The 16,065-nt window shown below is 38.3% G+C and overlaps 1 protein-coding gene across 4 annotated transcripts in view; it reads right to left on the bottom strand.

The window, feature by feature from the left end:
• Positions 1–591: 591 nt before the first annotated feature.
• Positions 592–16,065, bottom strand: part of odf2a (outer dense fiber of sperm tails 2a) — a 48,847-nt gene continuing 33,373 nt past the window's right edge. For all 4 annotated transcript variants that reach the window (XM_059994116.1, XM_059994119.1, XM_059994117.1 and 1 more), the window contains 5 exons: positions 14,586–14,744; positions 12,610–12,701; positions 9,732–9,894; positions 6,782–6,907; positions 592–3,794 (listed from right to left, as the gene is read on the bottom strand). In XM_059994116.1, coding sequence (XP_059850099.1) covers positions 3,639–3,794; positions 6,782–6,907; positions 9,732–9,894; positions 12,610–12,701; positions 14,586–14,744 — 696 coding nt within the window. In that variant the 3' untranslated portion in view covers positions 592–3,638. The remainder of the gene's footprint in view (positions 3,795–6,781; positions 6,908–9,731; positions 9,895–12,609; positions 12,702–14,585; positions 14,745–16,065) is intronic.

Raw genomic sequence — 16,065 nt, 5'->3', positions numbered from 1 at the left:
TTATAGTCACAATCAACTCATCATTCTCCAAGTGTTCACACAGCTTCAGTGTTACCTGTTTGATCATAATATAAGCTTTGTCACACGTACGAAGTATACAGTTTGTTTGGGTGAACGACCAGGGTCTGAGGTTGTGTGGGGGACAGCCCGCAGTGTCGCTATGCTTCTGGCACCAAATTAGTACGCCCTCAACTTTCTAACCCTAACCCATCTGTCTTTTGGAATATGGGAAGAAACCCACACGGTATTTAAGAATGTGTAAACTCCTTACAGTGACGAGAATTGAACCCCAATCTTACACTCACTGCTATACTACATGCTGTCCATATGCTACCCTGCTAGTCAGTGTACTGTGTTGACAAGTGTCTGTTCACATTTGGGCAAGATGCATATACTGATTTCGGATTTCTGCTAGGACTATTGGCGTCATCCCATCATCATTAATTTGTTTCTCCATAGGTGACTCAACATTAAGTCAAACCCTGCACTGAGTTTTGAAGTCATTGCCCAAACCAACTACCACCATCCAAGAAGTGTGCTGTAGAAAGTAGATAAAATCTGTGTAATTGTAAAAGACACCACATGACAAATTTATTGACTTTTAAACAAATGTGCATTTTTATTAACATATTCATATAAAAATAGGATACTGATTATAAACATTTGCAATTACTTAAAAACATTCAAGTATAAAAGTGTTATTTACAAATTTTAGCAATATTTCACACTGAAAATTTAATTTTTTTATTTTATAAAAGGGATTAGCAAAATGTTTAACTGAAGCACCAGAGTACATGGGACCAAAAGTGGTTTAATCCCTCAAAGTTTAGTAGGGATTTTTTGGTAAATGGGTCAATTGTTCTTGCTACAAATATTGTAAAATTAATATTACGCCTGTGGAGCCTCTGTTTCTACCACCTCTTGAGGTACTGTCAGAAATCAAAGAGCAGAATAGCTATTTGTTAGCCTTTAACAAGATACTTACTGTTGGTTGTTAAATGAGATGAAAGGAGGAAAAAGATCAAATGGAGCATAACGACGTCCATTGTTGGCAAAAAGTCAGTTTACATGTTGAATTTATAAAATTCTGTCTTATACCAGTCCATTGTAAATGGGTGCAATTTATGAGAAAATATGCTTTGCTAGCTATAAAGGTTTAACAAATTATCTCAGAGGTTTATAAAATTATAAATGGAAAGGGCAAATCACTTAAAAACTTGTAAAATTAGGCTGACAAGGGAAAACAGTCAGCCCACTCCACAATAATGCTCTTTAAAGAGAAACTGGAATATTACAAAAGGGACTTACAACCAAAAAAAACATTGTTAGTGATGACATGGACAGTAACTAGAATGAATTGGTCTTAGTTTCTCTTTTTAACAGATGTTATTTTGCTTCATAATTTTGTAATTTACTCAATAAACAAAGAAATATCACTAGGGGGAATCCTGTTGCAAAGCTATACCTCAATAATATGTAGGGAGAATTTGACACTTGATTCAGACCATCATCTATCAAAAGAATGTAAGTGTCTAACTGGTTCTTATTAAGTGTTTTTGGAATTGAGAGAAATAATGGATTTTTAAAAATCTTATCTATATAACATAACTTATTAAAGTTTAGAACTTTGAAGTTCTACTTTTAAAATTTATCTTGATATTCAGATGGAAATATTACTTAAGCTGAGAATGAAGAATTGTCACACAATGGCTGACTTTTTAGAAAAATTAATTCCCTGATAACTAGAGAAAAAAAATTCACTCTTCACTTCAATTATTTTGACTGCACACAATAAACAATCCACTCAGTGTAAACAAGACTTAGAACATTCAACAATATGACTTTTAATAAAAGGAACAGCATTTCCTAAGCTGTGCTGCAAAACTATAAGAAAGATACTTTTGTTGCTGAATTGGCCTTTGAGAACGTTACTGATTTTGGCATGGGAAACCTGCACCATTATTAACGGTACAGTTCTCACGTGGATCACACAAGAGACTTGTGTTCCGATAAAGCTTCAGCTAAATCCCATTTAACATTTGAGCATAATACCAAGCCCAGCCTTTAAGAGTCAAGAACCAAAATTTAGAGAAAGAGCATTGGAGAATATGCTGGGAAGAGACTGTGGCTTTGATCCAACACAGCTGAATCGATCTGATACTTTGTAGATTATTTTTCAGCACTGTCAAATGGATCAAAAAAAAATTGAAATTGCTTAATTGCAGACTTAAAAGTCTGGCCCTTAGTTTTGTGCTTTTATCAAAATGAAATATACTGGCGCTGAGGCACTGCATGGGTCAAATATAACATAGCTCAAAGAACAGCAAAACTTTGCCACTGCTTAGAGTGAGCTCCCAGTGGAAGTGGAGGATACCGACTTAATTGTAGCATTTATGAGAAATTTAGGTAACTTCACTGATCTAACACTGAACTGTTTCAGCAACCTGTGCACTCACTTTCAAGGACTATGCTACTCATGTTCTCAGTATTTATTGCTGATGTATTTATTATTATTATAATTTTGGGTTTTTTTCCTGTCTGTATTTGCACAATTTGTCTTTTGTACATTGGCTGTTTGTCCATCTTTGTGCGCAGTCTTTCACTGATTCTACTGTGCTTCTTTGCATTTACTGTGAATGCCCACAAGAAAACAGATAGTATATGCTGCTATACATGTACTTTGATAATAAATTTACTTTGAACAATGAAGTGCATGGATGGAAGGGCTATGGTCCAGGTGCAGGTTGATGAGACTGAGCAGAATAACAGTTTGGCTTGGTCTAGCAGGGCCGAAGGGGGCTGTTATTTTCTGTCCTATTGCTCCATGACCCATTTGTGAAATTAACATTTTTTAAAGAAAAATTACAGGAATATTTTAGATTCCAATAATTAGGAATGTTTTAGGACATTTGTTTCTCAATTTGCTTCAATAAAGAATGAAGAATTGAGAAATGGAAGCAAGAACATCTGAGGAAAACTTGAGTTTTGGTGACGTGGAAGAGGACAGACAATGTAATCATAGTCCAATCAGATAGCATGCCATTCAATCAATGGTTTGAGTGGAGAAACATAAATGACAAAGGAGCAGCTCAGAGAGATCCAGATAATAAGATTCCCAAGCATTATGTTAGAGTGAGGAACATTTACAGAACAGGCCAAAGAATTATGAAACATTCCACCTCACAATGTTCTAGTCCTCCTCTACAGCACACTATATTTGTGGGAGCTGCTACAAAACACACTTCGTCAATGAAAGGAAGTATGTGCAATTTTTCTGTGCAAGTATGTTGTGAATCAAAATGAATAGATCTTAATCAACAAATACAAGGCAGACCATACTGTTATCCCTGTTTATCAGTCAGGAAACAGGATTCTAAAACATTTTTGACATCTTCGTTACAGATAAACTGATAACTTAGCCTGCTCCAGATTGGTTCATAGATCTAGCACCATGCAAGTCAGGAACTGTCCTTGGAAAATTCTTTTAAGATCGATCTGACTACAGAGTAATGGGGTCAGGGTGATTTCTCTGACAGAGTGTTCTTTTTGTATAGTTTTGATATGTGTACTCCCTGAAAAGCACAATTCAGCAAGATGATTTTTTTCGATATCACAGTCATCCTCACAGGTTATGGTATTTAAACTGGAGAACTTGTTAATGCAGATTCACCAAACACATTGGCATACGAGGATTTTAGGAACTGAACATAATTATGCATGCTGCGGTTGGTGCATTCAGACTGTTCCAGGCGATCCTTTAAATCTTCTAAACGGCTCTGGAAACGCCTCTCAGCCTAAGAAATAATTTTGCACAAATTGGATTTGACAAAATATTTTCAGTCAGTAATGCAATCCTTTACTATAACAAATAAGTACCTTCACAGCAATACCACAGTGGCTTCTCCACAGTTACACAGCTTAAAATGTTGTCTTCCTACACATTCTCTTGATCCTCGCACAAATTTTCCAGGATGTCCATCATTTACTATTTGTAAGCCCTGACTAATTGCCCTAAGTAATCCAGTCTTCACATTCTCCTCACTCTATCCTATAAATCTGATGGCAAGTAATAGATAATAAACAATAGTAGCAATCCCAATAATTTTCTCTCTCTAGTCCTGGGATGCAAGCAGATGAGATCAAGGGAACGATCACTAGCCAAATCAAAACGAACAACAGAAACTCAGCAGGTCGGACAGCATCCATGGAAAGGAGCAGTCAATGTTTCGGGCCGAGACCCTTCGTCAGGACTTAAGAGGGAGGGGGCAGGGGCTCTATAAAGAAGGTGGGGGGGGGAGGGTGGTAGGTGCCAGGTGAAAAACCAATCAGAGGGAAGATCAAGGGGTGGGGGATGGAGAGCAGGGAGGGGATAGGCAGGAAAGGTGAAGGAGGAATGTAAGGGGAAAGCACTGTGTAGTAGAAGGCAGAATAATAAGAGAGATGATAGGCAGCTGGAGGAGGAGGCAGAGTGAAACTGGGATGGGGGAAGAGAGAGGGAGGGCATTACTGGAAGTTGGAGAATTCGATGTTCATGCCAAGGGGTTGGAGGCTACCCAGACGGTATATGAGGTGTTGCTCCTCCAACCTGAGTTTGGCCTCATCATGGCATTACAGGAGGCAATATATGGCCATATCTGAATGGGAATGTGAAGCAGAGTTGAAGTGGGCGGCAACCGGGAAATCCTGTCTGTTGTGGTGGACGGAGCGGAGGTGCTCGACGAAGCGATCCTCCAATCCGCGTTGAGTCTCATCGATGTAGAGGAGGCCGTACTGGGATCTCTCATTTCCACAGATGCTGTCCAACCTGCTGAGCTCCTCCAGAGTGTTGATTGTGTTGATTGCAATTACTAGCCAAACCCCAGGACTAGGTGAACTATTCAATGCATATTTATTGACTCATGAGAGGAGTTCCAACCTTTGTTTATTGCCCTTTTTGGAAATATTTTTGGGGTTGGCTGTACTTGTAGCACAGAATTTCTGGATGGGAATGCTCAAAGAAACAATTAATATGTTTGATAGACCCCATCTCAGATCGACAGTCATGAATATTAAATTTGATTAAGTGCATTAAATGTAAAAATAAAACCCACCAAGCTATGGTAACTTTAAGGACCAATGATCTCACCTTAAGGACTCTTTGTCACCTCGTTTTCATTATAGATTGCTATTTATTTATACTTGCATTTGCAGTTTGTTGTCTTCTGCACTCTGGTTGATCTTTCATTGATCCTGTTATAGTTACTATTCTATAGATTTAAAAAGTATGCCCGCAGGAAAATGAATTCAAGGATGTTTCTTAAAGCTTCTTTTTAAAAAAGTGCATAGTCCTACCACTCTAGCCTCATCATCTTAAAACCCACAGAACTGAAGTGAATGCAAGTCATCCTCAACTCCCAGGAAATACCAAAAGAAAAAGTCAATCCCCTCTCCCAATCCCCATGCTTATTTCCAAGAATCAATTTGGTGAACATTTGTTACATTCTTTCTATACCAAGTAAAACCTTCCCTTGGTAAGGAGATCAGCTCTATACAAAATATACTATAGGTACAGTCTCACCAGTGCCCACGATATTTACAACCTAACTTTGTAAATTGATTTCCCACCCCTTATACTCAAATACCCTCAAAACAAACTGCTTGTTTTCTTAATTGCCTGCTTTAAATGCATATTATCTTTCAGATATTTGTGTAAAAGGACATCAGGTCCATATGAACACCAACACTTTTAGCTATCATCATTTTTAAAAAAGTCTTTATTCTACAACCCCACAAATAATTCTATTGCTATAGTTTATCAATCATTCAGCCTGCCTTTATACCCCTAAACCGCACCCCCCGCCCCCAATCTTCCTCACCATCCACTCTTGTATTATCAGTTAGCTTAAACAATTTCTGGATTTGGGCTCCTAATTCAAATTATTGATATGGACTCTGAACTGCTGGTACCCCAAGCACTGATCCTTGTATCCCAACAGACAGACTCCCAACCTCGAAACAACTTACTCATTCCTTCCATGTACAGTCAATTAACTCAGCTTCAATCTCTGCCAGTAAATAACCCTCAATCCACGTGCACTCGTTTAGTTTAGTAATCTTTTCTGTGGCACCTTACTGGAAGTCCAAAGAACCATATCCACCGATTTCACATTCCTCTCCCCCACCTTCTTGTTACCATAGCTTCATTAATAAAAAATGTGATAAATCCACATTTACTCCACTCAACCCTGATTCTATTTTTCCATATGTTTTCTTGTAATTTTCTCAGAGACAGATTCTTGCCATTTCCTTTCTACTACTGAAAGTCGAGCTGGTTGGAGGTCATTTGTCCTTAAAGTCCAGAAGTAATTTGTATTGGAATTTTTTTCACTTTGAATTCAATTATCCTTTTGATTTCCTTTTTATTAGTGCAATAAGCAGCCTAAGACATGTCTGCATCAAGAAAAGCAGAAGTACACAACCCTGTCCCATGTATCTCCAGAGTCTATAGCATTATAACCTGGGTGCATAAAATCACCACCCTGCATAAAGGGTTGTGTTAGACATGAATCCATGTAAACTGCTCCCTGACATCTCTTTATATATCACTTAAACCTTTTCCAAATTTGGTTTTTATACGAATGTTCCCATCTTATTCATCTAATTTTAAGTTATAAGGTTAAAAGGTTTTCCAAAGTCAATTCTTACACTTTACTTAAATGCTCCCCATTCTTTCTGAAGCTTATCTGAAAGCTGAAATATCTGAAGCTCAAGCAAAACAAGAACTGTGTAAATTGTAACCTACATCATCTTTGCTCCGCCTTAGCTGAGTCAATTCTGTTTTTGTTCTGCTCAGCTGAGTTTCAAGGTCCAGTATTTTGCTTTGTGCAGTCCGCTCCTTCGATGCAGCTCTCTCCCTGGTTTGGTCCACCTACACAGTCAGACGGATACAGTCACAATAACTAAAACATTTCTGTTGCATACGGTGAACTGTTCCACCTTGTAGAAGGGTGGATAACCAGAGTAACAGCTTCATGAAAATTGTCAAAAAAACCCGTGGAGGAAGGAAGCTGGGTGATGCTTTCCTGAAGCATTGGGATCTGCAGTGCACTTCAGAAAAAAGCAGATGAAAACTTTCAATAGGTATTTGGGAAGTCATTATTTATAGTTCCAAAAAAACTTGGCAGTGGGGTGGCTTCAAATGAAAAGCATGGAGCTAAAATTAAAATGATTGGCTAGAGAGACTCCTGTTATAGTGGATGAGTCTGGAACTGTAGAGTTCTTCATCTGCATTTCCAAAATTGTACGACTTCAATGGCCAAATGTAATGGAGGCACATTATCACCAATACTTCCAAAATGTTTTCTTCAAGGCGACACTACTCTTATCTGGACATTGACAGCCATTTCTTTGCTTTAGTGTATCTAAACCCAGGAAGTCTCTCTACAGCATGATGTATCTGTATCATAAAAACTGCACAAGTTCCAGGTGACCTTCTAAAGAACTGAGATAGCTAATAATTTTGACTTTATTTAATTTCTTAATTTCTGAAACATGGGCAAAAGGAATTTGCTAGCCCTACTAATGCAACACATTAAATGTATGCCTTCACTGCTAGATTACAATGCTTTCCTAACGAGTCTTCCATGTTCTCCCCTCAGTGAAATTCAACTCATTCAAAAGTACACAAAATGTAATTCAAGAGCAGGAACACACCACTCTACGTCCTTGAGCCTGCACTGTCATTCAATAAAATCATGGCTAATCTGAATGCAACCTTAACTCTCACTCCTACCTACACCCAGCAACCTTCCTCCATTCAATTGTTCACCAAGCGCATCTATTTCTGTCTTAAAATATTCAAAGAACTCTTAAACTGGCTGATGAAGAAATAGAGTTCCAAAGACCATGATCTTCAGAGTAAAAATTCACTTCATCTCTGCTTTCAATGGACAGCCTCTCCTTTTTAAATAGTGACTCAAAGCTCTAGATTTTCTCTTGAGAATACATATTCTCGTCACATTCACATTGTCAAGATCCCTCATGATCTTGTGCATTTCATGGTCACCTCTCTTTTCTAAAAAAAGAGCCTAGCCTGTCCAACTTATCCTCTAAAACAACCAACCCATTCCTTGAACCAGTCCAATAAATCTTGAACGACTTCCAACTCATTTACATCCTTTCTTAACTCAGGAGACCTCCCGACTGTATATTGAATTGTCTACACCCACATTCTTGTCTTTTGTAATTAATCTTCTGGGTCACCCGAGTCCCTGTCTCTGAGCTCTCACCATAAAGTAATAGATTTCTTTTTTTTAAGTTTGTCCTGTTAAAATTGATAATTTTGCATTGCCCACTACTTAACGCTTTGTAGCCTCTATATGTCCTTTTAAGTTGCTTTCCTACCTTAGTATTGGTTTATTGCTGTCACATATACCAAGATAAAGTGAAAATCTTGGCTTGTACACAGACACATTAAGTTGTTACTCCGTGCATTAAGCTAGAACAAAGTAAAACAATAGCAATGCAGAATAACGTGTAAAGACTAGCTAAAAGAGTGCAGTGCAGGGAAACAAAGTGAAAGATCATAATGAGGCAGACTGAGTCCAAGAACCCATCTTATTGTACAGGAGCTCCATTAAGGAGCTTGAGAACAGTGGGATAGAAGCTGTCCTTGTATCTGATGGTACATACTTCCAAGCTTTTGTATCTTCTGCTTGATAGGAGAAGAGAGAATGTCCAGGGTGGGATCAGTCTTTGATTATGCTAGCTGTTTTACTGAGGCAGTGAGAAGTATAGACAGATAGGCCTTCAGCAAATTGAACAATCATATTCTTGGTACCTTCATCCAAAAAATTTATATAAATCATATAAAGTTGAGACCCCAGTATTGATTCTTGTTACGTACTATTTGTTAATCAGTATGACAGCTTTATGCTGTTCTCCATTTTCAGTAAGTCAGTAATTTCCTGTTGACATAAATATATTACCCTTCACATTAAGAACTTATATTTTCTACTATAATCTTTACTGTGGCCTTAACAAGAGGAAATCTAATGGTTCCTCTTTACCCATTAACATACACTTCTGCAAAGGTATTGAACAATTTAGTCAAACAAATTTTCCTTTCACAAAGCCATGAAAACTTTGCCAGCACATCTTGAACTTGTCAAAGTGCCTGATACGTATCTCAAGAGTTCATTCATCACTCTTTGCCTCATTCACGAATTTTCTACTTCATTCATCCCCCACATGGTGCTATTTCTTCCTGTCAATAATGTGGCCCCTACACCTGCGTGGCAATAACTAACTCAAAGTACACAATGCCGGTACCTAACAGTTTACAGCAAACAAGATGAAATTATATATTCCAGGTAAAATTGTGGTGAATGTAAATGGGTGATTAAAGGTTGGTACTGATTCCGTGCGTTGTTTGACAGGCCTATTTCAATGCTGTGTATGTCTATGAATCTACGACAATCTGCAGTTTTCTGAAAGCAATGGAAATCTGAAAATGTTGGAAATATACAGCAGATCAGATTTGCAGAGATAGAAGAATTTTTCAGGTGAATGGGTTCATACCAGAACTTTCAGAGAGAATAGCAATGTCTTGTTTCCCCAAACTGATCAATAAGAGACCTGATTCAACCCAACTGTGTTTTAAATTAACACAATAAATCAAAATACTGATCAGGTGTTATTGGGTTCAATGGCATATTGCTCCTCCTACATTTAATATATCTCACTGAACTGACCTGGCGTCTGGCATCTTCAATAGCGGACTCTAACTGTCGCGCAAGGCTGCTGCACTCCCGGGATTTCTCCTCCAATCGCTGCTGATTGTGGTGAATCGTCTCTTCCCTTTGTACCACTACCAGTGTCAATTCCCGATTTTGTGTATTGACGTCTTCCAATTTCCTAAAAAAGTGATCAATGTCTTTTTTTTTAGGATGAAATATCCTTTCAATAAGCTTTGTCTGTGCGTTTAACAAACCATGATTATTCAACATTGACTTTACAGGTTACACTCCCACCTTACTCCAGAAATTCAGTGCTTAATCTAAGTGCACAGTAGGGTTGGTGCTAACCTTTGGATAAACCGTTACCTATCTGGCTATTTTTGTAATTCAGGAGTACACTGGTGATCCTATAGCATGAAGTAAAGTTTACATATCAGTGTTTGATTTAAATGCTGAAACCCTGTACCAACAAAACCAACACAAACTTCTGGAGAAATTCAGCAGGTCAGGTAGCATCTATGGAAAGGAACAGAGCTGACATTTTGGGATGAGACCCTTTATCACGACTGAATTGTGTACATGAAATTCCAACATTTACAGCATCTCCTGTGCTTACCAACAGAACCACCTGTATCATTAAAACTATGAAAGAAGAACGGTGAGAAAGGAGCCCTTTCTAAATTAATGGATGTTCCTTTGATCCAGTGACTTCTTTACTGTTTGTGGCAGCACAGCAAACACAAAAAGCTGCCATATTTTTCTTTATTGTGGCAAACCAATGAGGATTTTATGTAAATTATATTTAAAAGTTTGGTATTATGCGAGTTACTCTTGTTACGAATGTGCCGCAACTCTGGGGGGCCGAAGGGTGCGAAGTCGCCCCCTCCTTTTTGAGAATTGCAAGATCGCTATTAATTTGGGTCTGGGACCCAGGAAATGAGAGAGAATCCACAAGGTTTGGAATGTGTCCTGGCCTCAGCGAAACAAAACCATCGATAACGGCTATTGTCTCTTGGAGATGGAACTGTGTATTGAGTACTGTACTATTCATTGAAGCCCCTCAGGGGACGACCAGAGTGGGCTGGTTGAGGGATTCCATCATCCCAACCTGATTGACATCTGAGACCCCGTGAGTAAGGATAAAAGAGGGTCTGGGGAACAACCACTTTAGACGCACCAGGAGAAAAGCTAGAAATCCCGAGACAGCGTTTTACAGCGAACGCCGGTGAGGGCTTGTGTGCGTCCTCCCTTGCCAGGGTGGCGGGCTCATCACGGAAGAACTGCTTAGCTAAAGAAGAGGCCACAAGTGAACGGCCACACCAATGAGACTCCGACGGATCGAAATCATAAAAGGAAAGCCAGCAAGTTTTTCTCCCCAAACTCTCTCTCACTCTCCAACCTTTGCAAACCCAGCAGTCCCCAAAGGCTGCAGCCTGCATGAACTGAGTGAACTTTATATTTCCATCGGACAATACATTATCCCCTAGACAATGATAGAGCGTATTTCTTATTGATTATTATTATATCCACACTTTTAGATTTAGTATTGATGACATATATTATCTGTATATTTGCATTGATATTATTTTTGTGTATTTTTACAAATAAATACTGTTAAAAATAGTATCATCAGACTTCAACGGACCTCTCCATCTTTGCTGGTAAGTGACCCAGTTACGGGGTTTGTAACACTCTCGAGAGAAAAGATCTGTTACTGGAGTACAGAGACATCTTTCTCAACACATGAATGAAGTTTAGAATAAAACAGATTGCTCATTATAAAAATTTTCTAAGGACTCAATCATACCATGATAACAGAAAGCTGATCTCGCCATCATAAAACACCCTCAAGCCAAGCAATTTATGTAATCTTATCTGTTTATGTATTCCTGAGTTGATCACTTTTGAACCTTTGCAATAATGACATTTTTCATGTGTGTGAAAACTTCATTCGGTGAAATTATTTAATTTTAAAATTTAGTAGCAAATGCATTAAAGCTTTTGAATCTCAGAATATTAATCTAAATATTGAAATGAAACTTAACCTACACTTGATGGAATAAAATAGTGGTTGGATTTTCACGGTATCTCTTTAAAGACATGCTTAATTACAGATATGCAAATGACTACCTTAGAATCTGCAAGAAAGTTAAGAAATTGACTTTATCATGAATTTAACAGCTTCAAACAAAAATCTGATAGCATTAAAGGTGAACAAAGAAATCCAATATCAGTCCATACAAGCTTCATTGTAATAAAACAAAGGAACAGTAATTTTTTTTCCCAGATCAAGTTATTAGCATAAAGAATAATATAATAATGGGCATGAATTCCATCCCAGACATCAAACCTATAAAATATATAATAATTCTGCTTATATTCCATTTTCACTGCAATGAAATAAAGAATTGGACTTAAGTCTCCTCTTTAATTACAGCAGGAATTATCAGTTCAAAATATCTCCTTAATGTTGGATGGGACTGTACAATATTTTTCTTGCAGTTTAACATTCATATCCTTGATTGTGCTTTTATATAATCACCTATATACATGTAATTGTTCAGTGGTTACAGTTGTCCCTGTATTTTCCACTGGTGAGTGTCTCATTACTTGAATCTGGCAGTTTAATTGGTTAACTGTTATCCGTTGGAATTTCATTGGAATCAGTGGTCTGATATAAGACCAGACCACAGATGTTCTCTCTCTTTTTCCCTTAGACTCTCTTCCACTGCTCTTTTCTTTCCCTCTGTCTCTCATCATGTTTTTCCCTTAGCCTTTTTTGCTTTTGTAACAATTAATAAAACAATTGTAGGCAACAAGTTTTAACTTTACTTCCGAAGAGTCTTTGGATCTCAAAAGCATCAGAATCCAATATTAATGACACTCAACTAACCTTTCCAAAGTTTCCAATTTCAGCTTTAAATTATGATTTTCTTCTTGCATACTGTGACACTTCTCTCTTGACCTTCCACCTAGTTCCTCAATCTGAGAAAATAAAGAATCAAACCATTTATAGTTAAAAAGAACTACATTTAATGAAGAATCAACTTGTCCAGTTGGACCTCCTTTGAGTATTATTAATTATGAATTTTCTTAAGTATTTAAGCTTTTCCTCCCACCAATTTCCCCCACCATACCTCAGGACATAAACTAAATACAAATGGAAGAACTTATTGGGTTAAGCAGCATCTGTGGAGGTAAAAGGTATCAGCTGATGTTTTGGGCATAAGGACTGTGAAGGAACAGGGAAATTCAAAGGAGATTTGCAGGTCCGTGTTTTCCCCTCCCCCACAAAGTGGTGGGTGCTTAAGTGTGTTGCTAGGGGTGGTGGTGGTGGAGGTAGATGCAACAGAGACATTTAAAGAGCTCTTAGAAAGGCACATTAATATGCATTGAATGTAGGGTTATGGACCATGGATATAGCAGTACAAAAGGGGGTGGAGAGATATTGGTAAATGATCCATAGAACCAGACGGGGAGGGAATGGCAGCCATATGGAGGAAGGGGATGGGGCAGATGAACAGAAGGACGAGGAAAACTAAGTAGCTGTGAGTGTGTGTGGGTGGAGAACATCTGAGTTATGGGTTACCTGAAAGAGGAATTGAGTTACAAACTACCCAAGTGGGATGAGATGATGTTCTTCCAATTGTGTGTTTGGCTTCTCTGTAGTAAAGGTGTAAGATACTGCAATTGGTGCTCACGATGTGGCTTCCTCAACGTTGGGGAAACAAAGAGCAGAGTAGACAACTGCCCTGCAGAACATCTGTGCTCTGTCAGCAGTGATCACGTAGAACTTCCAGTTATGTGTCATTTTAACTCTGCTTCCCTCTCCTACAACAAGCAATCTGTCGTCCTCTTTCTTCATTGTTATGGAGAGGCTAAATGCAAACTGACAGATGTTGTCTCTCTATCTAGTTCTATCTATCCATCAGCCCCTCTCCATTTGGCTCCATCCATCATCTATCAGAATCTGTTCCATCCTTCTTCATTTTGCATGCGAGCAATCTTTCCTGTTCCCTTTCAGTACTGACGCAGGGTCAATATCTGAAATTTTGTTTTATGCCTTTTTGTTTCCATAGGTGCTGCTTTACCTGGTGAGTTCTGTCAACATTTTGTTTTTTTTTTAAACTGTTTTTTTGCATCGTGCACATCAATTAGCACAGACATGATTCTCCTGCTAACCAGTGTGTGCTAAGCCCAGCAAATGAATCAATTGTTTCTTGTTGGAAGGAGATTAAAAAAAAAGTGCAAGCTACCCCAAGCCCCAAAATGACACGTATAACTACCATCAGCTTGTGCTGGCTGCCTCATTAAAGGCTCTGCTATGTAGATTTAGTAAACACAGCAGTCAACAGAACAAGTGTCAAATTGGAAGTACATGAATAAACAGACACTATAACAAGTGCTCAAAACTTTCCTATTGCAAGGGAAAAGTTACCTGTTTTTTTGTACTGAATAATGAACTGTACACTTTTCTTGTCAGGCAGCATCTATGGAGGGGAATAAATGGTTGACACTTCAGACCTGAAACATCGACTGTTTATTCTCCTCCATTGACGCTGCCTGATCCACTGAGTTCCTCCAGCATTCTGTTTGAGTTACTATGGATTTCCAGCATCTGCAGAATCTCTTGTGCTTATGCATACTTTTCTTATTCTGTTTAAAAATCTCATTCCCATATTTCACACAAAAACTTTATGCGAGCAGACCCAAATGCGATTTTACAAATAGCAAACTCTCACGTACTGTAAACACAAAGTAAGTCTAATGTTACAAACTGCTCTTTATACATTTTAATGGACATTTAAAAAATTATTTAACCTTCATATTTAATATAAAAAGCTACACAGAAAGAAATTCCAAAACTACCTCCATCTTGAGATCACATATAATGGAGGACTGATCTACATTTTTCTTCTCATACATGACCAGCTGCTGCTGGCAGTCCTGCAGTTTATGTTCAGTTAACTTCAACAACTCAGGAATAGGTTCCAGATCACTCAGTTTTTTCTGCATTTGTCTACGCACCTATGGAATAAACACAGACATCAGAGAGACCATCAAAAATATATCACTGCAAACCTCAATATTAATACATAATGTAATTATTTTCTATTACTCCCCAATGGAACCAGCTCATCCTGTAATTAAATCTCCAGACACAGAGGGACACCATCAATCCACCGTAAAAACAACAGATGCTGTAAGATTCTATATACTGTACTGCTGGATTAACATCCAAATTTATGAAATGGTACTCATGGACCTAATGCATGTACAGAGTAAAATTATTGGATGGTGAAATTGTGGGCCAATTGGAATTTCTTAAATTGCTCTCTCAGCATGAAGTGCTGGGCCAGAAGCAACAAATAATAGTTTTTAACCGCAATGCCAATTTATTTTACTAATTAAAAGGATGGTAGCTTAGTGATACAGTTCTCTGGAGCCATATGCAACTGCTTCACTAACTGTAGGATGCAAGCTTGCAATACTGATTGTTCAGTTAGGACAGGCTCCTCAAAGGAGAATATTTGCAAGGTTCCACTACAGGAAACAGCCTCTCCACGCCCACTCTTTCCAAAGTTTTCAATATTCAATAGATTTACAAGGAATCCCCTTCCCCTCAATTTTCTAAACTCCAGCAAGTACATGCTCAGCGCCATCAAATGAATCTCACACATTAACTCTTTCATTTCCGGGATAATTCTAGTGAACATTCTCTGGATTCTCTCCAATGCCAGCACATTCTTTCTTAGATAAGGGGCCCGAAACTGTGCCTACTCCAAGTGCAGTCTGACCAATGCCTTCTAATCCTTAACACTACATCCTTGTTTTTAATATACTAGTGCTCTATAAGGTAAACTTTCTGAATAGCAATTTAATGTTCTATACATTTTCCTTTAATTATATCAACTACTGAAAATCTTCCACCTTTCCAAAGTTTATTAAGTCTATTAAAACCGTGGCAAAACAGACTGTTAAAACAAACTTCCTCAGATTCCAATATGCCTGCAGTTTTAAACAGCATTCTCTTTTCCAATCTGTCTCCATCAGGGGTCAATATTGAAGATTGAGCTCAAAGGTCGATCAGAAGTCAGAGACTGGAGGCCCGTTTGTGCGCATGGGTGGGTGGGAGGGTGGAAAGGCGTGGCATTCTGTTGTTTCGTGGCTTGTTGTGTTCTGCATTGTTCTGCCTAGCACGCTATGTTGGCACTGGAATGTGTTGCGCCGCTCACACCACCAGCATACCCTTAGGTTGTAGCACAAATTATGCATCTCACTCGTTGTTTCCATGTACATGCGATAAATAAATAGGAAATCCGAGCAATTTTAAAATACAACAGTCTCT

Source organism: Hypanus sabinus, chromosome 18, assembly GCF_030144855.1.
Source record: "Hypanus sabinus isolate sHypSab1 chromosome 18, sHypSab1.hap1, whole genome shotgun sequence".
NCBI classification, from domain to species: domain Eukaryota; kingdom Metazoa; phylum Chordata; class Chondrichthyes; order Myliobatiformes; family Dasyatidae; genus Hypanus; species Hypanus sabinus.
Note: the sequence above shows the minus strand (reverse complement) of the source record. Positions and strands in the feature narration are given on the sequence as shown.